This window comes from Ambystoma mexicanum, chromosome 5q (assembly GCF_040938575.1).
Source record: "Ambystoma mexicanum isolate Mex_15411 chromosome 5q, UKY_AmexF1_1, whole genome shotgun sequence".
Taxonomy (NCBI): Eukaryota; Metazoa; Chordata; class Amphibia; order Caudata; family Ambystomatidae; genus Ambystoma; species Ambystoma mexicanum.
This window is the reverse complement of record NC_090933.1, coordinates 419274391-419300777: the sequence shown is the minus strand read 5'-3', so window position 1 is coordinate 419300777 and position 26387 is coordinate 419274391. Positions and strand designations below refer to the sequence as shown.

General features: G+C 45.5%; 1 protein-coding gene across 2 annotated transcripts in view; it reads right to left on the bottom strand.

Annotated features, from left to right (window-relative positions):
- LAMA3 (laminin subunit alpha 3) overlaps positions 1-26387 on the bottom strand; it is a 1348901-nt gene that overhangs the window by 842926 nt on the left and 479588 nt on the right. For both annotated transcript variants that reach the window (XM_069620910.1, XM_069620909.1), the window contains exon 11: positions 12188-12259. In XM_069620910.1, coding sequence (XP_069477011.1) covers positions 12188-12259 — 72 coding nt within the window. The remainder of the gene's footprint in view (positions 1-12187; positions 12260-26387) is intronic.

Sequence of the window (26387 nt, the reverse complement as noted above, 5' to 3'; positions counted from 1 at the left end):
CTGTGGATCCAGGGAGAGATTTGTTACTTGTCCAGAGATTTTCCAGCGTTTTTTGTGATTTGTGTGGAGGTAGATGTTGCCCTGGTTGACCACATTTATTTCTGCTCCCGACATATATCAGCTGGCGTATGATTCTTGTGAAAATTCTCCCTGGTGCTTCTCCCGGGTGACCTCTCCCAAGAATGATTTATCCGGGCCTTTGTGCCAGAGAAATTATTTGCTAGTAAGCACAGGGTCCGCTGTGGGAGACTCTTGTGGACCCTTTTGTTTCAGAGGCGTGTCCCCTACAGACACCTTCGCTGCGCCTTTATTCCCAGTAGCAAATTGTGCAGCTATATGTCTGGCCCAGACCGGGGCCTGGTTGTTAGAGGGTCCGTGGCGAAAAGTAGCCACTTGATGAGAGGCTGGGGTTGCACCCCTGCTGAGGGTGTGCTGGTTCTGCTTGTTAGTGGGACATACTGATGAATGTGGCAACTAGCTGAGAGTTGATTCTCTATGAGACTGTAAAGGCTGTGCGTGCCGCACCACATGCTTTTCCAGATAGTTCAGCGGTTCCCTTTGCTGATTAAATGAATAGCGAGATTGTTTGCAGCATGCGGTTACCGCAGGATTACATGTGGGATATTGTCTGAAGAAGCCAGCAAACAGTTCAGATAACAAATGGCAATTTAGAACACCTGCATTTAATATAGGCTGCTGGGTGCTGCCCCCCCTTTCCTCTGCATACCTCGGGGAGTTCTCAATACCTTTGGGAGAACTTTGGAACCCTAGGGCAGAGTCTCCCCTCTCATGACAGTTAGATACTGCTGCCGTGAGATTTGTATTAAGCTCCTTGCACTCACGGTTTGTTACTCACACGGTACCTGCTCTGTGAGCGTTTTCAGCTGCCGTTGTTCCTCATTTGTTGTGGAGCAATGTTTTGTCTCTGGCTTTGAGGGATGATGTGTAGAGCATGCGAGCCGGGGCCTACCGGAGCGTCTATGCTTGTTCCGTGCTGATGGTGTGGCTGCAGGGACCCACGTCCAAGGGCGTGGTCAGCCTCTTTGGTTGATAGTGCGGCTGTGCTCAGAGGTGTCTATTAAGTCGCCGTGGTGAGGGGGGACAAGTAACTCTGTTGTTGCTGCCCAAGGGTTAGAAAATATTATAAAGTAAGTCTGGATAGATGATTCAATGTGAAGAGGGAGAGTGCGACACATCTTCCTGTTGGAGTGACTTGTGAGATGTGAGTGAAGAATGTCCTCCATGGTGTTTCTCTTCTGTGTGCTGCAGCCCAAGTATGATGTCATGGAATGTTGATGACAGTGTTCCTTGTTGAGGTATAATAAATGTTCTAATGTTGTCAGTTGGAGAAAGAGCTGAAGGAGAGGAGTCTCTCAATGTTGGGGGTCTTCTTATGCTGTTATATACTAAATAAATCTTAAGTATCACTTACCTGTCTGCGCCAGCCTCTTCATAACAATGGCGACGAGGATGGGATGTCGAGGCCACAGCGGATAGGTGAGAGGAGACCCCCAGCAGCCAGCCACATCTGTTTAGCTCCGGAAGGCCTCTGAGGACCCGCGGAGGAACGGTCTGCACCGCCCCAGAGCCCGGGTGAAGAGGAGCGGCGGCCCCATCCCAGCCAGCTGGAGCCGCAGTTCGCCGGGGGGGCTGCTCCGCACCATCCGTGCGTTGAGCGGGCCCCAGCGCGAACGACAGGACAACCGCTGAGGTCCATCGGCGTGAAGAGACTCCCAGCGCGACCTTACCGCCCTAGAACCCCGGTGAAGTGAGGTGGTGGCTTCCCCCCAGTCAGCAGGAGCCGCGAGTTGCCAGGGGCTGCTCCGCATCGCAAGTGCGTTGAGCGGCCCGTCGCGAGTCGCCGTGGGCTGCTCCGCGTCGCTTGCGCGTTGAGCGGCCCTCCACTGTGAAAGACGGGACGGCCGTCTGGAGCCTCTCCAGTCCCACAAGGAACTGATCCATCTCCACTGGGGCAGACGTGGCGATAAAGTGGGGGCGAGCGGGCCCTGACAGGACCAGAGGCGCGAGGGAGGTTGCTCCGCCCCACTCCTGCGTCGAGCGGCCGCCCACCCTCGCAGGTGCAGTCTGCCGCTGTGCCCCGGGTGTTGAGCGCCCACCGGACACCTGCATCTTTGCCCAAGTAAGTGCAAGTTTTCGTTTCCGCCGCGGATCCTGCACGGGACCCATCCCCACGGTTGTTCGACTTGAACAGAAGGAACCCAAGTCGAGCGAATTTACCGTATTCCCCTGAATAGAGGGTCAAGTTTACCGTAACAGACGTAGAAGGGGTAAATCAAGACTAATTCAGCATTCCTCTGTGTGAAATGCTACTGCAAGTTCTTTGAGGGGGCGGTAACCCTACTGTTGCAGCAAAGAGGGGTTTACAGTGACAGCAAAGGTGTTCCCAGCATCAGATTACCCCAGCATCAGATAGGAAAATCCTTGTATGTCGACCCAGCAGAGAAGAGTTTTTTTTTAGCTACAGCAAGTACATAAAGTCCTTAAATACAAGTGCAACAAAGAAAAAAAAAAAACACTACTCTGAACTAGAATTGCAACTGAAAACATGGCAGCTTTACCCGGCATATCTGGACCACCCATATTTATGCCTACGCCAGGGGCGGCAAAAGTTGCCTGGCCCCAATGGCGCAAGGGTTTTATGCATTATATGAAGGCGGCTGGGGGAACGGCGTATTCCAGCGAAAGGAAGGTAGCGTTATTGCTTCATTTTTTGGGTTACGAAGGCCAAAGAATTTTTGAGACTCTCCCTCATTTGGCAAGTGATGGAAGCGGGGATGAATTGAATGATTTCGAGTCGGCTCTGATGAGACTAGACAAACATTTCAACCCAAAAAGAAGCACGATTTTAGAACGTTACAATTTCCGCATGCGTGTACAAACCCATGGGGAGTCTGTTGAAGACTATGTGACTGCCCTCGTCATCTGGCCCTAACGTGTAAGTTTCAGGGAAGTTTTGACGAGCACATCCGTGATCAATTCATGACACATTGTAGGTCAAACAAGATACGCGAGGAACTGTGGTTGAAGGACGAGCCAAACTTGGACGAGGTATTGGACTTAGCCAAACGAGTAGAACATTCGCTGGCATGTGTCGCCAAGTTATCAAAGGCCGAAGGAGGGGACTCCAAAGAAGCCAGGCCAGAAGTATTGAAGGTGAATGAAGGGAAGAATAAGAGGAAGGGAAGAAACAAACAAAAGGAGAGGAATAATGTGGAAGAAAGAAGAACTCAAGAGTCGACGCAAAGAGAAGAAAAGAAAGATGAGAGATTGTGCTATGGATGTGCCAGTGCGACACATTTTGCTTCTTCAGTAGTTTGTCCAGGGCGGAAGGCGATATGCAATAAATGCAAAAGGAGAGGACACTTTGGGACATGCTGCAAGAACTATCAGTTTAGCCAAGTGAATCAAAGGAAAGTCCTATACGTGAATGAAGAGGAGGAAGGGAGGTCATCAGAAGATGACACCGTAATGACTTTGCAAAATGTCATTGTGAACACTGTCAATGTTGTTGGTAGGGATGATGTCCTGGATGATTGTGAGCGCCCTTATACTGTGTTGACCGTGAATGGATGCAAGGTGTCGATGATGGCTGATTCGGGGTCGAAGATCACGCTGATATCCAAATCCGCATTTGAGGATGAATTGAAGGGGGCAGTGTCGGCATTGTCGGTGCCAGACATTTGTCCAGGGGGATACAACCAAGAAAAAATTGAATTGCTGGGGTATGTCTGGAGTAAGTTTGAATTTAAAGGACGATGCTGTGAAGGGAAGGTGTATGTGACAAAGAAAGGTCAATCCTTGCTAGGATGGAGAGAGCAAAAGAATTTGGGAATCAGATTGGACCCCAACCATCCAGATCAAGTATTACAAGTGTCAGAAGCATGTTCATCACGTAGCAAGTATGTGAGAGAGCATGGGAAGGTATTTGACGAGACATTGGGAAGGGTGAAGGGTTTTCAGCACCAGATATTGTTGAAAAGAGGCAGTGTTCCCACCGTGGCGAAACTCAGGCCAGTCCCTTTTGTGTTAAGGGACAGAGTGAAGAAGGAATTGGAGAAACTTCTTAAATCAGGTGTGATTGAAAGAGCTGGGGGGGTCGAGTGGGTTTCCCCGGTCGTCATTGTGAAGAAAAGTTCAGGGGATCTGAGGCTGTGCGTTGATATGCGCGAGTTGAATAAGTGTGTGTTGGTGGATAGACACCCACTACCCAACATGGGTGAATTGTTGACCATGGTGGGTGGAGGGAAGTACTTTTCTAAACTGGATATGACGTCAGCATATCATCAGGTGGAGTTGGAAGAGGGATGTAGGAAAGTTACGGCGTTTGTGACACATGAAGGAGTGTTTCAATTTAGGAGGATGCCCTTCGGGTTAGCCTCTGCTTCCTCAGTGTTCCAGAAAATCATGGATCGCTTGTTGAAGGGGGTGAAGGGTGTGTTCTGTTTTCAGGACGATGTGTTGGTCAGCGGATTGACATTGGAGGAGCATGACAGGAATTTGTGTAAGGTGTTGAAGATATTCGAAGAAAGAGGAATCACTCTTAAGGAAGAAAAATGCAAATTTGCAGTGACTAAAGTGGACTATTTGGGACATGAGGTATCGGGAAATGGTATCAGACCCAAGGAAGAGATGGTGAATGCCATAAAGAGAATAGAAAGACCTATTGATAAGAGTGAACTACGCTCTTTTTTAGGAATGACGGAGTTTTATCAGAAATTTGTGATAAATTATGCTGATAAAGTACATGAGATGAGAAAAATTCTGAGGAAGGGTGCTGAATTTGTGTGGAACAGTCAGTGTGAGGCGGAATTCAATGGTATAAAAGAAGAGATAAACTTAGCCCAGCCTTTGGGGTGTTTTGACACAAGAAAGCCATCCATCATCACTGTGGATGCTAGTGAAAGAGGTTTAGGTGCGGTGTTATCTCAGAGACAAGGCAACGGGTCCGAGGAGGTGATAGCTCATGCCTCGAGGGGCCTCAAGGGAGCGGAAGTGAGGTATTCCGTTCTCGAGAAGGAGGCGTTGGCATGTTTCTGGGCGGTGGAGCGATTCAAAAACTTTGTGTGGGGTGTAGAGTTCGTAGTTCGGACTGATCATAAACCGCTTAAAGCCATATTCGAGAACAAGGGCCTTGATAAGGTTTCCCGCAGGGTGGCAGGATGGGTCACCAGAATGCAAACACATTGTTTCAAGATGGAGGTTATTCCTGGGAAGGAAAATATATTGGCTGACAATTTATCAAGGATGAGAGTAGTTGATTCTGATGTTGTGGAAGATGAAGAGTTGGAATTAGTGTTCGTTAACACAGATGGTATAGTGTCCAAGCAGGAGTGGTTGGAAGGGATGAGGAGCGATGAGAATATAAATAAAATAATTCTGTATGTTGTTTCCGCCGCATGGCCCAACAAAGTGGAAGTGCCAGAGGGCGCGAGGCCGTATTGGGAAGTGAAGGATGAATTGTCGGTCATCGGTGGGGTATTGTTCAGATGGGGAAGGGCTGTGGTTCCAGTTGGACTGAGGAAGAGGGTGATAGAACTGGCACACAGTGGTCACATAGGAGTTACCAAAACCAAAGGGGTGTTGAGGGAAGACTATTGGTGGCCGGGCTTTGACAGAGAAATAGAAAATTGTTTAGAAAATTGTCAATTTTGTGTCAAGAGTGGGAAGGGATCAGTGGCTAAGAAGCAACCTTTTGTGGACGTGGGTCTTCCGTCCAGGATATGGAGTGACCTTGCCATGGATATCCTGGGTCCTGTGGAATTGGGGTATGGGCGTGGAAAGTTCATAGTCTTGGTGGTGGATCTGTTCTCCAGGTGGGTGAATTATAAAATTGTGAGAGATGTCACTGGAGAAACCATGATAAAGACCTTGCAGGAGATATTTTCCAATGAAGGTCTGCCGGAGAGTTTGTTGACGGACAATGGTCCCCAATTTGTAGGGGGGGATTTCACCAACTATTTAAGGAAATGTGGAGTGCGTCACAAAAGAACTTCATTATATCATCCCGAATCGAACGGTGTTGTTGAAAGGATGAATAGATGCGTGATGGAGAGTATTCGCATGGGGGAAGAATGTGGATTGGATAAGTTGGCTGTAATACAGAATAGGATCTGGGCCCTAAGAATGGCGCCTCATTCAACGACAGGGCTGTGCCCGTTTGAGCTTATGAGGGGCAGGAAACCATATTCCATGGCGTGTCCGCCGTGGCTGGGTAGGAGTAGGGAAACTGATTTGGTTATTGATGAGGTAAGAAAGTCGTTGGTGAGGAAGAAGTCTGAATGGGTGGCGCGTGAAAACCTGAAGAGAGGTAAGAAAGAGTTGCGCGTAGAGTGTGGAGATTGGGTTAGGATCAAGAAAGGAATTGTAAAAAGGAAAGGAGATTCTCTTTATTCGGATCCAGTCAGAGTGGTGGCGGTCATGAAAGGGGCCGTGCGTGTGACTGGAGGGCAAGTGTGGAATAAAGATAGAATTGCTGCGGTCAAGAGAGGGCATATATAGCATGTGCCAGTACTGGACATATTTTAGTGTGTTATTGAGGTCATCAACATGAGACCCTTAAATTATTTTGTGTTATTTAGTGTTATCGGAATTTGGATTATATAAGTGAAGTTAAAAAAAAAAAGGGGGAGATGTGTTGGAGTGACTTGTGAGATGTGAGTGAAGAATGTCCTCCATGGTGTTTCTCTTCTGTGTGCTGCAGCCCAAGTATGATGTCATGGAATGTTGATGACAGTGTTCCTTGTTGAGGTATAATAAATGTTCTAATGTTGTCAGTTGGAGAAAGAGCTGAAGGAGAGGAGTCTCACAATGTTGGGGGTCTTCTTATGCTGTTATATACTAAATAAATCTTAAGTATCACTTACCTGTCTGCGCCAGCCTCTTCATAACACTTCCCTATTCAGCTGCCATTTTGGAATCCTTCAATGTGTTTTCAACATGTTTTGTCCATTCTTTATAAGTATTTTTGGTTGTTGCCTTTTGATTGTTGACTGTGCGCTATGAAGTTATGCTACAAAACAACAAATTAACAACAAAGATGAGGATGATGAGGATGAACAGGGGTGGGGATGTAGCACTTATCATCAGATCTAGCCTGAATACATGGGACCCTAAGGTTGACATGATTACAGGCTCAGAGATCATCTCTATTAAAATAGCTATAAGTGCTGAAACCACCCGGAATGCTCTTCTACTTTATAGGGCCCTCTCAAACGACCCCTCTTTTCCTATCCTTCTTAACAGTCTGCTTCTCTCTTTGCTGAAACCAAATACTAAAATGGTTCTGCTAGGAGACCTTAATCTTTGGTTAGGCAGCGACCCCAACAAAATCGCCAAGACTATGGAAAACACTCTTGATGCCTTAGGCTTTCTCCATCATGTCAGGGTTGCCACTCATAACAAGGGACACACCTTGGATTGGGTTGCCTCCCTTAATGTAAAGGTGGGCAAGGTGGATGTGCAGCCATGTCCTTGGTCAGATCACTTCAGTATTTGCTTTAACACCCAATTAGAATTTTTGAATGAAAAACCCTCCTACCCCAAATCTTATGTTACTAGCAGAAATCGAAAACATTTGAATAAAGATGCCTTAGATTCTTGGGCTGAGTCTCTAATTACAGATATGGGATCCTTAACCAATCCCGAAGATATGTCAGCCATAATGATAAATTCGTCAGAGACAATCACAGAGAAGTTGACCCCTTCTAAAACCAAAATGAAAACAATAGAGCATAAAAACAACTGGTTTTCTAAGGATCTGTTAGACATCAAAGCCAAGAAAAATAAAGTTTATCATCTATGGCGAAAGGATAAATCTGATAGTAACTTAGAAGCTTATAAAATCTACGCTGCCGTCTTTAAAAAAGCGGTTATATCAGCAAAAAAGGAGGCTTTAAACAACAGAATTATTAATGCAAATTCCAACTGTAAGGAGCTCTTCAAAATCTTAAAAGAACAAACACATACCCTAGGACCGACACAAGACCTGATTGTTAAAAATAAAGAATGGTGTATCGAAATTCAATCAGCCATGTCCACTAAATTAGAAAACATTAAAGAAACTATTGAGATAAAAAAAACTTGCCCTGAATACAATAGGTCAGCAAAAAAAGTTACATTGACAGATAGTTAAGGAGAAAGATCTACCTATATCTAACTTTACTCTGATTTCTGAGGAAGAATTGGCAAAAACCATTAGTCAACTCAAAAGCACAAGCTACAAAGGAGACCCTTGCTCCTCCATCATAATAAAGGAGTGTCTACCCATCTTAATTCCAGCACTTACGAAATTTGTGAATGCCTCATTTCAGACAAATCTAGTGCCTGATAATTTAAAAAATGTGTGGCTTACACCCGTACTGAAAAAGCCTAATTTGTGCCCGCTAACACCTTCCAACTACAGACCGATTACAAATACTGCTTTCCTTTTGAAGATTCTGGATCGAGTCGCATATAATCAGATTTCTGTATTTTTGGAACAAAATCAAATTCTGCACAAATATCAATCAGGCTTTCGTATCAACCATGGCACTGAGACAGCTCTTGTCACCCTTAAAACTCATTTTATTCAACGGATGAATAAGGGCAAGATCTCTTGCTTGATGATTATAGGCCACTCTGCGGCTTTTGACCTGGTGGACCACTCCATTCTGTCCACCAGGTTAAGAGAGAATGCTTATTTCTCTGAAAAGGCAATCCAATGGATATCATCTTTTTTGAATGGTAGACAGAGCAGAGTGGCCAGCGAGTTAGCAGAAGCGGACCCTATGCTTCTATGGTATGGAGTGCGTGTCAGCTTGTTTTTATAATATCTTTATGATCCCCTTCTTCCAGATGCTGGAGGAGGAGGGGATCATATTTTCGAACTACGCAGATGACACGCAATGTGTCCTACCCATCTCAGGTTTTCACCAAAAAGATGAAACTTTTATAAATAAAATCTATTTTAAAACCCAAAATTGGATGGTCTCCAACAGGCTGGCCCAGAACAGCGCCAAAACTGAACTTCTGCTGGTGGGTGCTCCCAGTAAACTGGAAAAATTGGGGGTGATCTTTAAGAGCTTCACCCTAGATAATTGTGTTATTGAGATCCTGCATAAGGTCAAGACTCTAGGCGTGTACCTGAATAAACATATGAATATGGAGGCCCAGGTGAACAATCTTGTCTCGTCATCCTCATACTTAATTAAACTCTTCCGCCATCTTCGTCCATTGGTTTCTGAGAAAAATGCAGAAACACTGGCTAGGGCCATTATTGGCTCAAAATTAGACCATGGCTGTAGCCTATTGGTGGGTATCCCGAAGGCAGAGATCCAACGCCTCCAGGTGATCCAGAATGGGGCAGTGAGAGTGGTGAAGGGCCTGGGCAAAAGGGAGCATGTCTCAGAAGCCAGAAGGAGCCTTCACTGCCTCCTGATTGGGGCAAGAGTCCTGTTTAGACTCCTTCTCATTACCCATAAATGCATTATGGGGCAAATGCCTCAGTACTTGAAGGAAGCCATCGTTTTAAAAGCTAAGACGAGGTCACTAAGATCGGATAACACTAATACTCAAAGTGCCTCGGAGTAACTCCAACAAGGCTAGACAGGGCGCATTTGAAGTAGCAGCTCCCACTGCATGAAATGCGCTACCGCCTACCCTTAGAACATTAGTTTCAACGGAACTGTTCAAGAAGCAGATGAAGACCCTGCTCTTTGCATAGACAGCTGTTTTAGTCATTCTAGCCTATGCCCTGTCATACACTGAGCTTGTTTTGTGCTCATTCAGTATGTTTTTCTGTATGTTAGTCTGCGCCCATCAGCCTATGGGTACCAGGTGCGGGTTACAAATACAATAACGTAACATAACATAACATTTGGGAGAGGGGATTCTGACCCGTCTCCCAAAGGAGCTGGACTGTATCAACCAAATAGCAGTAGCTCTCCATATTTGATCATGCCTGGGCATGTATGGATGGTCTGGGCTTTAGATGAAAGGCCCCACATGTGATATCTGCTGTGGACTGAGAAATGCAGATGGATATAGATATATTTTACATGGAAATATTGTGCTGCCCTGACTGAAAGTAGTAGCAGCAGCAATATTCTTTATTTCAAGTAAAAAATAATAAAACAGAAGCCGAACAATACAGTCAATACATTGCCTTTGCAAACCATCCATCACATAATTCAAATTCAAGAGCCTAATCAATACTAATCCCATAAATAAATAATGATGATCGACCCTACAAAACCCTACAATTTAATAATAATGTAATTCCATGTTATTTTGTAATTATCTATAATACTTAATGCAGCAGAATACATTTCACTACACACAACTGTGCATAATAATCTCGTGCACACATTAAACTGAAAAATGGCCCCCTGCTTGCTCTAACAAAAGACTGAGTAGGCTAAGGATCCAGGACACTGCCTCACAATACAACTTGGCATCCTTTGTCACTCCTTTTTTTTTCAAGAGAAAATTGCTGCGATAGGATTGCTTTTTTCCTCTCCTACATTTTGACAATTGCACAATGAAGGGTAAACAAGAAGTGTTGAAACTGGCGAGATCTCCTTACCGTTCTTTTTTTGCATTTCACAGCGCAAAACGTTCACACAGCAGACAAGACTTACAATGAATTCTTGTGGAGTCCACCTGCTTTAAGTAGGTTCCAAGAACATGCAGATTCTAATGCATACCTGTCAACTCACAAGCTTTGTTGTCACAGTCCTGCAATCAGGCAACTCACCCGCTAAGCCCCTTGCAAGCCCATACATTTCAATGCGCTCCCACCCGCCAATCACAACATCGGGGCAATCCAATGTCGGTATGCCAGCATGAAAATCTCATGTTGGCGAAAACACGAAAACCTTTTTTTTTTTTAATGTGAAGCAAAATGGCAGGCAGAAAAGAAACTCCCATTGCATGTCCCCACTCTGTCTGCAAAAAATGGCTAACATCCCCCGAAACGTGAAAATGAATGTTAAACCTGACGTAGCCCTACTGTGCATGATTTGAACATCTGTTTTTACAATCTGTGGGACTCCTGGTGTGCACCTTAGCACCATTCACAGAAAAGACATCATTAATTCCCTTGCATTGTCTTACAAATCACCATCACAAACATACTGGGAAACTAACCAGAAGAACCTTGCGGATTCTGCTTTGCTTTAATTGTTCTCGCTAGTTCTATGCAATGATAGTTTCGGTCTGCTGATATATGTGTGGCATCCATCTTCCTGCAGGCACAACCTCTGGTCTAAGCCCGCACCAACCATGTCGTTTTCTGTTATTCTTGTAAAAGGTTCACACCTATTCCACTGCCGAAGAGTTCCTGAGTAACCCTCAAACATCCTTTACATACTTGGCGAACAGGAGGGCGAGAGAGTAGCATGCAGACCAGAACATTTACCCTGGGTCATTGGCAAAGCCAGATAGAGCATGGAAGCTCCTCCTGGCCACTGTATGGTGAACCAGTGATTAGTCTGTTGTTGCTCTCATAATTAGAGGCAGACAAGAAATGGTTTTCTTTCCTTTGAACACATTTACAGTTAATTGCATTGTACGTGAGAGTTTGATTTAAACACAAAAAAGTCAAAACAAGCATTCACACTTTTTGAAAAATGAAATAGCAATTGTTCTACGTTTTCTGTATTTTGGACAAATGTGCATTACCTCAAAAGTGTTGGCTTAAAAAATAAATGGGTCTCATTACAGGTTGGGCAGTGTTTGTAGAATGTGTCAGTATTACTGTATACCGCTGCATTACCGCCCTGCCCAACTATCAGTTTCGTGAAAAGTTGGAGGCTTGAGCTGGAGGTAAATCCACCAACATTCCGTCCAATTCCACTGAAATCCCCCATTGAGTCTAATGGACTCAAATAAATGGGGACGAACACCGCCTACCACCACGTGTAAACCGGCGGTAATACCGCCGGTCCAAGTGGCAATAATGGTAATGCCATTTGCCGGTATCTGGGAGGATTTACCACCCAAATCCCACCAAACTCTGAATGAGGCCATTGTGAGCAGTACATTTAATTGTCTACATACATACGGGACACACATAATCAATATATATGTCGTTAGATACACAATAAAAGATTGGAAGAGAATTAGTTGGTCTGTATTGCATTGTGGTGAAATAAAGAGAGAGGAAGGACTACATAAAGAAATGACATACTTATTATATCTCCAGCTGAAGGCTCATCAGGCTTGGGTGTATGAGGTGGAGTGACCGGATGCCAAGGAATGCCTGTGAGGAAAAATAGATTGAAACCCATTACAAATATAGATTACACAATATGTTTTTTATTGATTGATTTCATTTATGGCTTACCTATATGTTATTGGTGTTCATCTATAGTCTTTAAAGCAACAAATGGTGCGTTTTACAAGAGTATCTTTATAGAAACATAGATGCTTACAGCAACTGAGAAAACCTGGACAGTGCAGCATTCCCATACCGCAATAACGGCGGCAATTGTCAATGTGTCATTTACAGGAAGGAATTGTGGGATTAATCCCATTTAAGTGGAATACTACTAACTCAATGAGTGAAAAGACGCACTATTGCATTGGGTAAGTTAACCAGTTCTTGTGTAGGACTAATTTATATGATGAATAGTACTGACATGATGGTTTGAATATTTTCTAACAGGATACCTCTTTTTCTTGTTTCTTTCTTGTTTTCTTCTTGTCCTTCCCACTTTCTCCCTCCCCATATGACGAATTGATAATGATTGCATTTTCTTATTTCCCATATAATCCTCCCCAATACCAACCCTTATTTTCTGTCACTATATCTGCAATTGCATGTTATGCTGATTAATGACAACTATATGATTTCGATTGTTACAAAAAATGTTTTTCAATGGTTGAATTTTTGGGCATTGGGGATGCTAACATGTCAATGTGATGTATACCCTATGTTTTGTGAACAGCACAGTTTCACTGCAAGTTGTTAATTCTGTCGTGAATACTAGCCCAGATTTGAGAAAGGCTCTGCTGAGCCGAAACATGTGTTATCATTAAGGGCACCTTTACGGAATAAAGTACAAACAACTTTGACTAACTGGCGCAGAGTTCTGGAGTTAATTTCTATTAACTATTAATTAACGGGTTAGGCTTTATACCGTTGTACTCCAGAGAACTGCGACACTCTTTCATACATGGACTTACTTACATGGACTTACTACAACCAAGAAAATTATTTTCTATAATTTGAACATTGTGGTCATCAAGATATTTTGGTTGATTAACGAGTCGCCCAGCAGACCAGCTGTGCAAAAAGCCAAACCCTTCTACTTTCCCATATCTTGCCCTCATGTTACACAGGCCCACCATGGTCTCTGATGGCTAACATGAGTCATGGCTTGCAGGAAGGACATGCACACAGGCCAGCCAAGACTCTACAAACAGTGGTTCACCCACACTTGAAGAAATATCCCTATTAGGCGTCATGAATGTTAGGGGACCTCAGAGGCCTGGGTCGCCTGCACAGGAGTTCCTACTCGTTAGAGACGCTGAGGATCCTGAATGCTGGAAATCTTTATAGCCTTGTGTCTGTGAGCACTTGCATCAAAGATGCCAAAATAACAGTCAGTAGCGGAGCAGGCGTGGAAGGTGGGGAATTCATTCACCCCCTCCGGGTTCCTCCTCCACAGACTGGTGTGCCAGCCCCTCTGCCACTTACCCGCCTGGTAAACATGTGCTGAGCTGTGTGCAAGTGGAGGAGGTGAAGTGAGGAGCAGCACACAGGCACCTTTCTTTGCCGACACAAGCATCCTGGTGCTTTACATTGGTAGTCTTGGCATTTGTAGGCACCATTTATTTATTACAGCTTTTAATAAATCGCGAACCAGGTGCAAAATGTATCAGAGCGCTGTACAATAAAAGGTATAAAATAAAGACAAAAACATTAGATAGAAAAGCGCTTAGAAACTGTGAATCCAAAACCAAGTCAATTATATTTTTTAGAGCTCAAAATACCAAAAAGAAATATGAGTTTCAGGAGAACATGCTTTTGAATGCAAACAACTAAATGCTCTAAAAGACTAAATTCCAAAACCAGGACTTTAAAACTTTCCTAAATTTTAAATAATCAGAAAAGGTCTGTATTTCCAGGGAAGTGCATTTCAAGGAGTTACTGCAGCACTTGAGAAAGATCTCTTGCAAGAGGCTGCCAGACGAAACCTCGCAACCTCAAGTCGTACTAGCTCTTGGCTACGTAACCCCCCTAGAATCCCCTGAGATCTTCAATGTCTCAGCTCGATAGAAAGGGGGAGACAGATGAATGGCTTTGTAGGTAATCAAATCAATGTACAAGAAATCCTTGCTTGTAATGGAAGCCAATTTAAACTTTTAAAAATAGGGGTGATTCTATCAAACCTCACTGCATCACATGTTAATCTGGCAGCAGCATGAAACACAGCTTTCAGGGGTGACAGTGACGATTGGGGAAGCCCCACCAACAAGGAATTACCAAAATAAATCCGGGACAAATCTAAAGATTAAACCAACAACCGAAAGTGAGAAAAAGAGACAAAAGATGAAACAGGCCTCAAAGTAAATAATCTGATTTACCTACATAATTGATATGGAGAATCATAGACAGACATCAATCCCAAAGAAAACCCAAATATTTAGCATGGGTTGAAAATCTAAACTGTACGCCTTTAATATTTGCTGAAGCCAACCACATGCCAATAGAAGATGATGAGGCTGAATGAGAAAACTGCAAAAACTATGTTTTGGAAGGGAGGGTTCAATTTAAAAAGAAAATGGGAGGCCATCCAATCTTCAATAACAAGTAAACTGTTTTGGCAGCAATACATGTCTCCCTCTGACAAAACCCTAATAAAAAGCTGAGTGTCATTAGCATACTGAGGCAAATTCACATTTGTTTTGCAACCAGCTCCCCAGTGGCTCCATATATAAATTAAAGTGCAAAGGTGACAGGATTGACTTCTGGTGAACTCGAAACGGCACATGATAAAGGCCATAGTGGGCCTACCCGAGGGATACCAAATGCCACCTATTGGCCAAGCAGGAATTAAACCACTCCAAAACCTGACAACTGATACCCACAGGTGGCGATAGAGTGTCAAAAAGGACCTCATCATCAATTGTATCAAATGCAGCGGATAGATCAAGGAGAAGCAAAGGCAGGAGTTGCCATCATCCAAAATACTGTGTAAATCATCCAAAATATGAAGTGTGACAGTTTTAGTGCTGCAACCCTGCCGAAAACTAGGGCTGTACTGAATAGCATATTTAGTATTCGGCCAAATACCGAATAGTTTCTCAACTATTCGACCGAAGCAGAATATGAAGCCGAATAGTTGCTTTATTTAATAAATCATGTTCCAAACTTCAGAAAACACACTTATTTAAAAAAAAAAGCACCATTTTAAATGCATTCTATACTTTTATTTCTCTACATTGTAATTAATGTAGCATCTTTATTTAAAGTATAAAAGTCAGAAAAAAGCAGATTTAACCAAAATGAAGGAACCAAATGTACAGAAGATTGTTGCATATTCCGTGCCAGTTAAAGTAGGAGACTTCACAAATGCAAAAGGACTGCAAAGTCGATGCGGTCTAGATACGAAATTTCTTTGCAGCTCACATAGAAATGTATAAAATGGTTCATGTCGGCTCATGCAGGACACAGAGGAAATCTAAAATGCGTGAACTCCATCTCACAACTATTCACCACACCCAAACAAATGCTGCTCACCTTTCACTTATCCTAGCCACTCCTTCTCGCCAATACACAAACATATGCAACTTATCATTCCTGATAAAATAATCAGATAATGTTAAACTCGGGACTCAAGTCCTTAAAAAAAGAAAAGGGCGGACTATGACGTACGCAATGGGAAGTGACATGACAGGAAGTGAAAGTGTCTATGCACATTTCTTTCAGTTTGTTTTTTACAACTGAAAAAAGTGCACATTGCATATAAACATTCGCCAAAAGAAAAGATTTTCCTGTATTATTGCAGGCTAAGTGTACAAGATGAGCACCTTTTATGTCTAAGAATTTGTAACAAAACATGTCCTAAAGAGCAGATTACAATATAAGATTTTTTCAGCTTTGTGATAGCAATTTGTCTGGTCTAATTCTATTCAGTTTTGCAAACTGAGTTTCATGTTGCATTGTATTCAAATGAGAATGTCAAAGTATTCGGCAAGAGCCGAACAGCAAGAAACTATTCGGCCGGAACCAAATAGCTTTTTTTCAGCTGGAATTCGGCCGAATACTTACTAGAAGCCGAAGTTTGGTACACCCCTCCCGAAAACCACACTAAAATGTTTTTAAAAAGCTGCTGTTCAGTTAATCACTGATTCATTTGGACAGAAAAACTCTTTCAAGAAACTTTTCATGAAATGGCAATGAGATTTCATGCCGCAAATTACTAAAAGAATCAACATGACGAAAGTGCATAACATTGAGCATTCTGGCATACTATGGGGCACAGCCAGCATGAACACATGCTGTACAGGGTAATTGCTGCAATTATTGTGGGTACAGGCATCATGAACATGCATTTTACCATGGCAGTGCTGGCATGTATTGCGGGCACCATTATGAAAGTGCTTTATTGTACCAATAATGGTGTATAATTGGGTAAATGCATCATGCACATGTGTGTTACAGTTGTAGTTCTGTCATATATTGCAGATACAAGCATCATGAACCTGTGCTTCGACACTGGCAGTGGTGGCATATGTTGTGGGCACCATCCTGGAAGTGTTTTACAGTGGCAATACAGTCACATATTGGGGCTCAGGCAGTATGAAAAAGTGTTTTACAGGCCAATGCTGGCATATATTGTAGGCACACACACACGTGCTTCAGAGTGGGACTGCTGGCAAACATTGTGGGCACCATCTTGAAAGTGCTTTGTAATGACAGTACAGCCATATATTTGGGCTCAGAAGGCATGAGTAAGTGCTTTTACAAAGCCATTCTGGCATATATTGTGGACATAGGCATCATGGACCTGTGCTGTACGGTGAGAATACAGTGATAATCTTGCCATTTATTTTGGTGACAATGTTGCCATTGATTTTGGGCACAAGCATCTTAAACATGTATGATACTTCTGTGTGCTGTTGGTGATCTGGCATCCATCTATTGAATTTTCTCATGTGTTACCCTGAAAAAAACGATTATAAATTGTATGGCTTTCTTACACTGTTTTTCTAACAAAATGCCCTATAAAATACATCATTTATGTTATGTTATCTTGCATTTCTATATCGCCTACAGCCATAGTTCATGCCGTCTATGCGATTTTGCCTTTTAGAGAGGCAAAGGATAATTATGATAGAACATTGAGGGCCCGATTCTTATGTAGGCGCAGTGAGCGTGCTAAATAGGATGCTTCACTGCGCCTTTTCTTGACGCCCAGGCACCACGAGCATTCTCAAGTGGGTCTGGGTGTCATCGCAGAGCACAACACTGTCCTGGCTGCTATCTGCCCATTTCTTTCGAGCACGGGCGGATTGCAAAATCTCGGCAGCACTTTCGTGAAATAACGAGGGATTCGTAATTTTTTACGAAAGTGCTGCGACGATCATAACAGTCTTGTGCTTTCTTGAGCTGCCACTGAGGTTAATGGGAAGCACACGAAGGTCATAACAAAACCTTTCATGAAGTAATGCAAGGCCATATTATTTTTACAGCTCTGAGCAAGGAGTGTCTGTGTGAGCGGGCGCTGTGGGGGCATCAGAGAGCCGCATTGTCTGAGCGCAGCCATCATCATCACTGAAAATGCCAATACAGCTAATGCCTGCAATCTCTTTACCCAAAAATCTGTGATTCTTGTGGCACTCCTCCCCAAGAACGATACCAATTTGGTGCCGTAATTCGGCGCCAATTTCAGGCTTGTCCAAAAGTGGAGGAGTGCCACAAGAATAGGCATGCCAAATGCCACATAATGAAAGTGCCGGTTGCTAGGTCAGACCTTCCTAGCAACCAGCACCCATATTCCGAAAGTGCCGCATTCATTCCGACTTTGGAAGAATGCGCCACCTTCAGAATAGGTGTTAAGAAATGAAAAGGTTGCTAACGTTTTATGCAGCCTTTTCGCTACTTAACACCTTGATGAGAATCGAGCCCTCGGTAGTGGTAGGGAGGAGCAAAGTCGGGTAGATAGTTGGGATGAGGGCGAGGGATAGATAAGGTGCTCAGGAAGGCACGGGTAGGAAAAGATGGAAGAGCTATGTGCACAATTGAACCACATTTATCGTGGGATTCAACTGTATTCTATGGGGCGCAGTGCCGAAAGCAGAGATAGCTGGAGAAGAGGTGTTCTATGCGCCAGGGGGTATGTCTGGGGACATTACTCACTGCATGGTGACCTGAAGCATGTTGAAGCCATGCCCAAGAATACACAGGTGGCAAAGCCCTTGTACTTCCTTCCTTAGGCCCCCAACAACATTTGCCAGGGGTTGTATGACAGAAATCCGAATTTACCAATATTTGTGAAGGCTCCCTGATAAGTGAGCAAAAAACCCTCAAATGTTTTGGTTTACTCATTTATGATATGATATGATATTTATTTATATCGCACTCGTACACAAGTGTTCTATGTATGTCATGATTACCAAAACTCTAAGCTTCTGCACAAAGTGGTTAAGAACAGCAAACCTCTCTATGGCCAAGCTGTGGTCAGACGTCTGAGCCTTCCACAGTGGACATGGTGACTCAAGGCATGTAGAAACCATGCCCACAAAAAGGCAGTGTCCAACGCCCCTCTGTTACCTCCCGTGAGCCATGAACAGCCACGTTCTAGGGATTTCAACCACAGCTTCGTTGGGAGCACAAGACCCAGTCCGGTCTTCCCATAATTATTATTATTATAATTATTACAATTGGCTATTTATGACGTGCTTAATACCCAGAGGTTTCTAAGCGTGGACCTGGGGATCGAACCTGTGTTGCTCTGCGTCGTCTTGCTTTCAAGGGGAGCGTGTTGCCCACGAGCTATCTTCCTAGAGGTTGCCGAGTGCTGCTAGGGCCTTTAAGGTAATGATTATATTGCTGTGTGAGGCAGCAATCCCCTTAGACTGAGGCTGAAAGCTTCTGGGAGTTAATGTGCATAATCCAGCATTTATTTATTTATTTATTTATTTATAGTTTTATAAAGCGCAAACTAGACAAGCCAGTGTATTTCAGTGCTGTACAATCTATAGTAACAAGGGTATCGCGTTGATACACCTGTGTATGGGCGCGATATAAATAAAATATCATATCATATCACCAACACCCGTTTTTTTGAAGACATATTCAAAGTTATTGTGCTTCCACAACACCACCTGAGTGACAGGTCTGTGCCTGCATATGAAAGAATTCTGGGCACTTTTGGAGGCGCTGGAGCAGATTTTGGGGACAAATGATCAGGGAGTCTGCCCCATGCTCTGATTGCCTGACAAACGCTATTCTTTGCCAGATGGACAGTGTCCTAATGGTCAAAAATCCCAACAGGCCACACCGGGGTTGGGTACTCTGTCACCAACCAGTCGTTGAAATGGGTGGCTATGAACAGGAACTGAGCGCCACGACTTTTATTTTCTACTGTTAAGAGTTCCACTACTTTCTAAAACCATTTGCACCGTTGAGAAAACTGTTATTTTCCTCTTACAACTTTAAATAGCCAAGGGTTTCTCCCATTCCACTGAATTGGGTTTTGGGGAAACAATCGACGTCACAGGACTATTGTTTTTCTTTACACGTAAGCCATTATAAAATGTCATATTAGTGTTGGCAAAAAAATGAAACAATAAATCTTCTGCAGACGTTTCCTATCATTTCTAGAATGTTTAGGGGAAACCCTTTGAAATTCATCACAGATGTCACATCTAAAATGAAATCTGTTTCGCTCAAAGATACAAAAAAAAGAAAAGCAATCCAGGAGGAGTCCCTTCTACAGCCCATTGGACCCTTGGCAGTCTAGCTGAGCATCCCGTTGGTTTGTGACTATAAACATGGTGGCCCTGTATGCTTCGGCTCTAGTGCCACTGCTCCTAGTGTTCATTGCCTCTCTATTGCCTTTATTGTTTACGGGGAGATGATGTACTGCTCCGTTCCGTCCTTTCTCTTGTTATCATCAACCCATCAGGTCGGCTGCCCTCCTCCCCTGCCCAATATGATATCCTTTCACCCGCAAAGAACATTCGAGCAGCTTGATGTAGGGCTATGCTATTCACTGCCATGGTAATGTGAGCTGGCACCCACACGTGCGGTTCCACGCAGCCACCGCTGCCCGCTACTCTCTATGCTGCATTCTACATCTGTCTTAAACCAAAGGCGCACGCTTCTCAACACACCAATGCAGTGAAGTTCCCAGTCAGCCTCTCACACCTGTATCTAGTCAGGAGAGGAGAAGAAAGAGAGAGAGATGGTCCTATATAGGCGAGTGGGAAGAGTGCGGGTAGGATGCCTTTTTAGCAGGGATGTTGCTAGGTTTGTAAAAGATCGGCCCTATGCTAATGTCGGGACAGTCGGGACTCGGGGCTAGCTAGCCGTTTGGTTGTAGCCCCTAAGCTTCTATCTCGGGGTACAACCCAAAGACCCAGGGCTACCGCCCACCAGGTCCCACCTAGCAATGCCTCTGCTTTTTAGTCTCATGTGTATTACTACACTTTTCAGACCATTCTATGCCTTGTTACCCATTGATCAGGTGTCTTGTTAGGAGATATAATGTGCTGTAAGAGTATGTCATGTTATTTCAGGCCATACTATGACAGGGCACAAACTCAGTGGCCCTCATTACGACCCTGGCGGAAAGTAACTGACCCGACCGCCATAGCGTAAATAGCGTTTCCGCCATTGCACGATGGAGTAAAGTGCGGCTAATTCTGACCCATCGGGCACGAGCATTACGCCATGGCGGAAGTGCAAAGTCCGCGATGGCGGAAATCTCCCCAAAACGCCCCTCACCGCCGTCGTACGGCGCCCTAGGTGCAATTCCGCCACCCATTATAGCGGTCACCGTACTGAGCGCTAATCGCAAAATACGGTGACCGTAAATATACGGAAACGGAAGTAAAAACATGGGGCCGGAACGGGAAACAGCACGCCGTACACCCATAAAATCAGAATCCCAACACAACCATTAAAAATCCGACCCTGAGACACATCCCAACCCGTTAGCCACCCTAGTTAAAACAAACAAAATGGGAAAAGTTGCCAAAAAAGCGTGCGACCGCAAGCGGCAGGTCCACTTCTCCCATGAGGAACTCACCGTGCTCACAGAGACCCTCCAGGAGAATGCTGGCGTCGTCTTCTCGACGCAAATGACCAGGACGGCACTTGCGAACAAGAAGGCCATATGGGCCCTGGTGGCACAGCGGGTAAGTGCGGTGGGGACCGCACCCCGCAACCCACAGCAATGCAGAAAGCGATGGGACGACTTGCGGATACGCGTACGGAGCATACTATCAGCCAACCGTAACATTGCCACAGCTACCGGGGGAGGATCGGAATCACCCATCAAGTTGACCCCCTGGGAAGAAATCTGTGCCTCCACCATTGGAATGGAGAGTATAGAGGGAGTCGGAGGGATGGAGAAAGGAGTGCAGACATCCGAAGAATCAGGTAGGTGGGCCAAATAAAACAATGCTAAATCCACAATGTCCAATCATGTGAAGTACCATGTGTCCACATAGTGCAACAGAAACACATGTCCAGGAGAACGTCCACATACATAGGCCTGATAGCGCACTTTAAAAGTCACATAAAAATACATAAATAATTGAAAATCCTAAAAACGCCCTCTACACGTGCAGCATGCACACCCTAACTGCAGGCTGCAAAACAACTGCATCCTCAATCCACACAGAAATGAAACCACCTCCAAGGCCCTGACCCAAATCACCCTCAGGTACCACCCCAATGCATGTGACACATTGCCATTCCAATTTCCACAGACCCATGAATAACGCTCGCCCTCCTTTACTCCACCACAGGGTCCGAGTCAAACGACGAGCTGCAGGACACCCCTACCAGCACACCTGCAAAGAGGGCCAAGACCAACGGCCAAAGACCCTCCACCTCAGCTGCATGGATCAAGAAACGGCAGCAGCACAAATCAAGTGGCAGCACACAGGAGGGGACTTCAACAGGCACCCCAGCAGCCAGCATGCCCACACCAGCAGCACCACAGGTCCCCCCAATGGATGCCACAGAAGGCACTGCTTCTGATGGCAGCAGCACCATAGGTGACACTGCATTAATGCCAGCATGCTCCGACACAGACAACGGTGCTGTCGATGTAGGACCCATCCATGACCTGTCACAATCCCCCTGTTTGTTTCATCCCGTACACCATGAGGATACCACGCAGGGGCACCCACAAGACGACGACTGGCCATCCCCCACAAGCCCTGTGGCAAGGCAACATGAGTTGATCAGCCCCTCTGTGACACCACCGCTAATGGCCATGGCCCAGCAGAGGCAACAGTCCCTCGACCAGGTGATCGTGCAACAGCAGCAACTGGCCACGCTCCTCAAGGAGCATGCTGATGAATGTGGGGCATCTAAGGCAGCCATAGAAACATCTACTGAGACACTTAGGGCACAAATGGAGCGAAGTACAGAGACACTAAGGGTCCAAATGGAGAGAAGCACCGAGAGCCTGAGGGGGGAACTGCATGAGACGTCCAAAGACGTATGTGGTGAACTTGCCGCTGTGCGCCGTGTGCTCACTGAGCTCTCACAAACCCTTAGGGACATGCATGGGCGTGAGCAGGCAGAAACATCATCCGTTGCAAGTTCCGTCCAGGGCAGCCCCCAACGTAGATCTGGGAGGAACCTGCGCTCCACAGGCAGGGGTGCCCCTGATACCCGGAGAGGGGGCTTGCAATAGCGTCTGCCCACTGACAATGAGCATCTTTGGACACTGGTGTTCGGGGGGGAGGTAGGAGGGTGGAGGAGGGGTGTTGGGCTTTCTTGGGTTGCGGGTCGATGGGGTGTGTAACATAATTTCACATATGCTATAAACATTACATAATCATCCAATGAGATGTGTGGACATTGTTCCTTGTGTACGAGGCCTTTATAGGCGTACAGTCCACATTGTGCATGTTCCGGACACACACAGTGCCACAAGTCCCGTGTCCATGCATCAGCCACCAGGCGTGAGTGCTAGAAGCATGAATCTATGATATTCTGACGAATTTCACGGGCCTCCTGTGCCTCGCGGACTCCTTGAGGTGCTGCCACATCCCCAGCCTCATCATGACCATCTTCAGGTGCTAGCAGTTCTGCGTCAGGGGGCATGGGCACATTTCTACGTACGCACATGTTGTGTAGCATGACACATGCCATGACTATCTTTGCAACCTTCTCATGGCGGTACAGGAGTGCCCCGCCAGAACTGCTGAGGCAGCGGAAACGAGCCTTCAGTAGGCCGAATGCCTGTTCTATGACTAGACGGGTACGTGAGTGGGCATGGTTGTAGTCCTCCTCATGCTGGTCCTGTGGGTTCCGGAGTGGTGTAAGGAGCCATCTCTTCAGTGGATACCCGGCATCACCTGTATGTGGACAAGAAAGGATGTTTGTGGGATGACATTGCTACGTACGCATCCCCCCCCCTTCCTGCCAGGTCATTGCCGCATCACATACCCCACATTATCATGCATGGATTGAGACTCACCGAGTAGCCAGGATCTGTTCCCTGCGTGTCGCTCCATATAGCGTGGTATTGTAGAGTTCCTCAAGACCATAGAATCATGGGTTGATCCAGGAAATCGGGCACAACAATGTGTAAAGATCCTGTTGGAGTCACACACCATTTGTACATTAAGAGAATGATATTGTTTCCGGTTGCGGTACTGGACCTCCATGGCATGTGGGACAACCAATTCCACATGGGTGCAGTCGATGGCACCAATGCAACCCGGTATGCCGGCAAGTGCATGTAATCCCACTTTTGTGTTTGTAATCTCCAGCTCCGAGCGTGGTAATGAGATGTAGTCGTCTGAGTGCTTCAGGAGGGCATCGAGCACTTGCAATAGTGTCCGTGAGAACAGTGGCTGTGAAATGCCATGCAACTGTCCGACTGTGTGCTGGTAGGTGCCTGTGGCCAGGAAGTGGAGTACAGACACCACCTTCAGTAGGGGTGGGATGGCGGTTGGGCTATCTATCATGCTGACAAGGTCAGCGTGTGTCATGTCCACAATGGAGATTATGGTGTCCCGGTCCAAACGGTAGAGGGTGTGGATCTGCTCAGCAGTGAGGTTGAACGGATGTGCTCGGAGGCGTGGGATTGCAGGCTGCCTGCGTGGTGGTAGTGGCTGTGCTGGTGGGCCTTGCTGGCCCTGCCTTGCCCTCCTCCTCCTCCTGCGTCTCCTCTGTGCGGCCGGTTGTTGTAGTAGTTGGTGTTCGTCTTCTTCTTGGAGTTGGAGTACTTGCAGTGCTATCAGGTCCCCCAGGCCCAACATCGCTAGTCCTGCCGGTAGCATTTTGGAGTGGGTGTGGTTGTGGGAGGGGGTTGGGTGTGCAATTTATGTGTTTTCAGGCTGTATAGCCTCCACCTGTGGTGATTCATTCCACCTGTGCCAGCTGCAATCCCCTTTGGGCGAGCACTGTACCGAGGTTCACCGACGGGCGGGGCGTCCCATTTGTGAGTGAAGCCAGTTGCCATTTTCACACACTGCCGCACTACATGGATGAATTTGTGATTTCAAGCGGTCACAGATGCCTTTTCGACGTGATGTTGCAAATGAGGAATTCGAAGGACAGCGCTTTCGGTTTTCAGCTAGCGGCGAGGAGACGCCCACAGGTCTGACTGCAAATATAACGTTCTATTGTTTAATGTCCTTGGGACAGGGGCCATGGCGAGAATGCAATGATTGATATGAATAGTATGGGATGCGCAATAGCGTAGTGGACGATAAGGCAGGACGTTCCCAAATACATGTTACTTCACAACACTATTGTTCCGGCCTGGAGCACAGTGGATTTTGCAGGCTGCATTACGCACAGACTCAATGGAGATTTCAAATGTTATGTGAGTAAATAAACAGGCGTTTTAATACCGGGATGAGGGAATGATGTATGGATGCATGGACAGATGATTTAATTGAGAGTTTGCCATGTACATGGCTTTTTGGAATCTATCCCCTTCCCCTGCGCTATGTGATGCAGAGCTGCCATAGTGGGACCATCGTCTATCTGCCCTTGTTGAACCCTCCCAGTCTCGACGCGCCTTCCGACACTTGTGTGTATGCACGTTACTAATCCCATCTAATGGATTCTGTTTTAACAGACGCATGCACACAAACACTCGTTTGTAATAGTGTTTTCACCTCGATTTATATTGTTATGATTGGCAAGTGATTTTTGGGTGGAAATATTCCTTTTGAGTGGGCTAGCATGCATATGGCTGTAGATTTAGTGTGATCATTGAAGTGAGTAATACTAATGAAGTTCTGATGGCCATACTATTCTTTTTCATTTCATTTGGGTGACAGGTATCTCCTCCCCTTTTGCCGCTGCCATCTGTATGCCACTCCTGCAGATGGCTTTTACTCCCGACACCTGCTGCTTCGAGTTAATCAGTGGAGCACCATTACGATCTTATGGGACGATCGCCAATGGGCCACATGCCCTTACGCAGTACTAGTGGCTAGGAGCAACATATCTACCTTTCAGCTGGACTAGTGCCTACCTAATGGGACGGCCCTGCGGTTCTAGGCGCTTCCATGTTGCCTTTTTGAACGTGAATGTAGCCCCTGTGTACCATGAAGGAACAGGGCGTCACACAAGGAGTAGCTGGTAATTTATTGCGGATGCAGCCCACAGTAATGTAGATATTTTGGGGTTTATGACCTGATAGCTGTATGGGCTTGGTGAATTTGATGTGCATTAAAATTTTATTCTGATGTTAACCGTGTAGCTTTATTCTTTGCAAGTAATGTAGCATATTCCTATTTGTGGAGCGATGTATTGTGAGTAGGTCTGCATTGGGTTCCGGCTTCTGAGTATAGTTGCGTGGTACTGTACTGGCCGCGTTTGCCTACGAAGCCCACTAAGGTCAGGGATGGGGCTGCCATTATGACTGTTTTAATGATGTCATGCTTAGGGGCGGGGGATTAGCTTTTGTGTAACAGATGCCGGTCAGCCAGGTGGATTGGTGGAATGACGTGATTATCAGAATATGGCTGGTCACAGGTGCCTGTGTTTGCGTGCGTTTCTTGGAGGGAGACTGAGGTCATGTCCATTGGAATAGCTTCTGTATTCGTGCCATCTGTGCCCTGCAGCTCCCATTGGCCCCTCTTGAGATGAGCCTGGCTGCTCAGTCACTCTGCCAACTTGTGTGGTACATGCTTATGCTGATGGTTGGTTTGTTTACTGGCATGTGTAC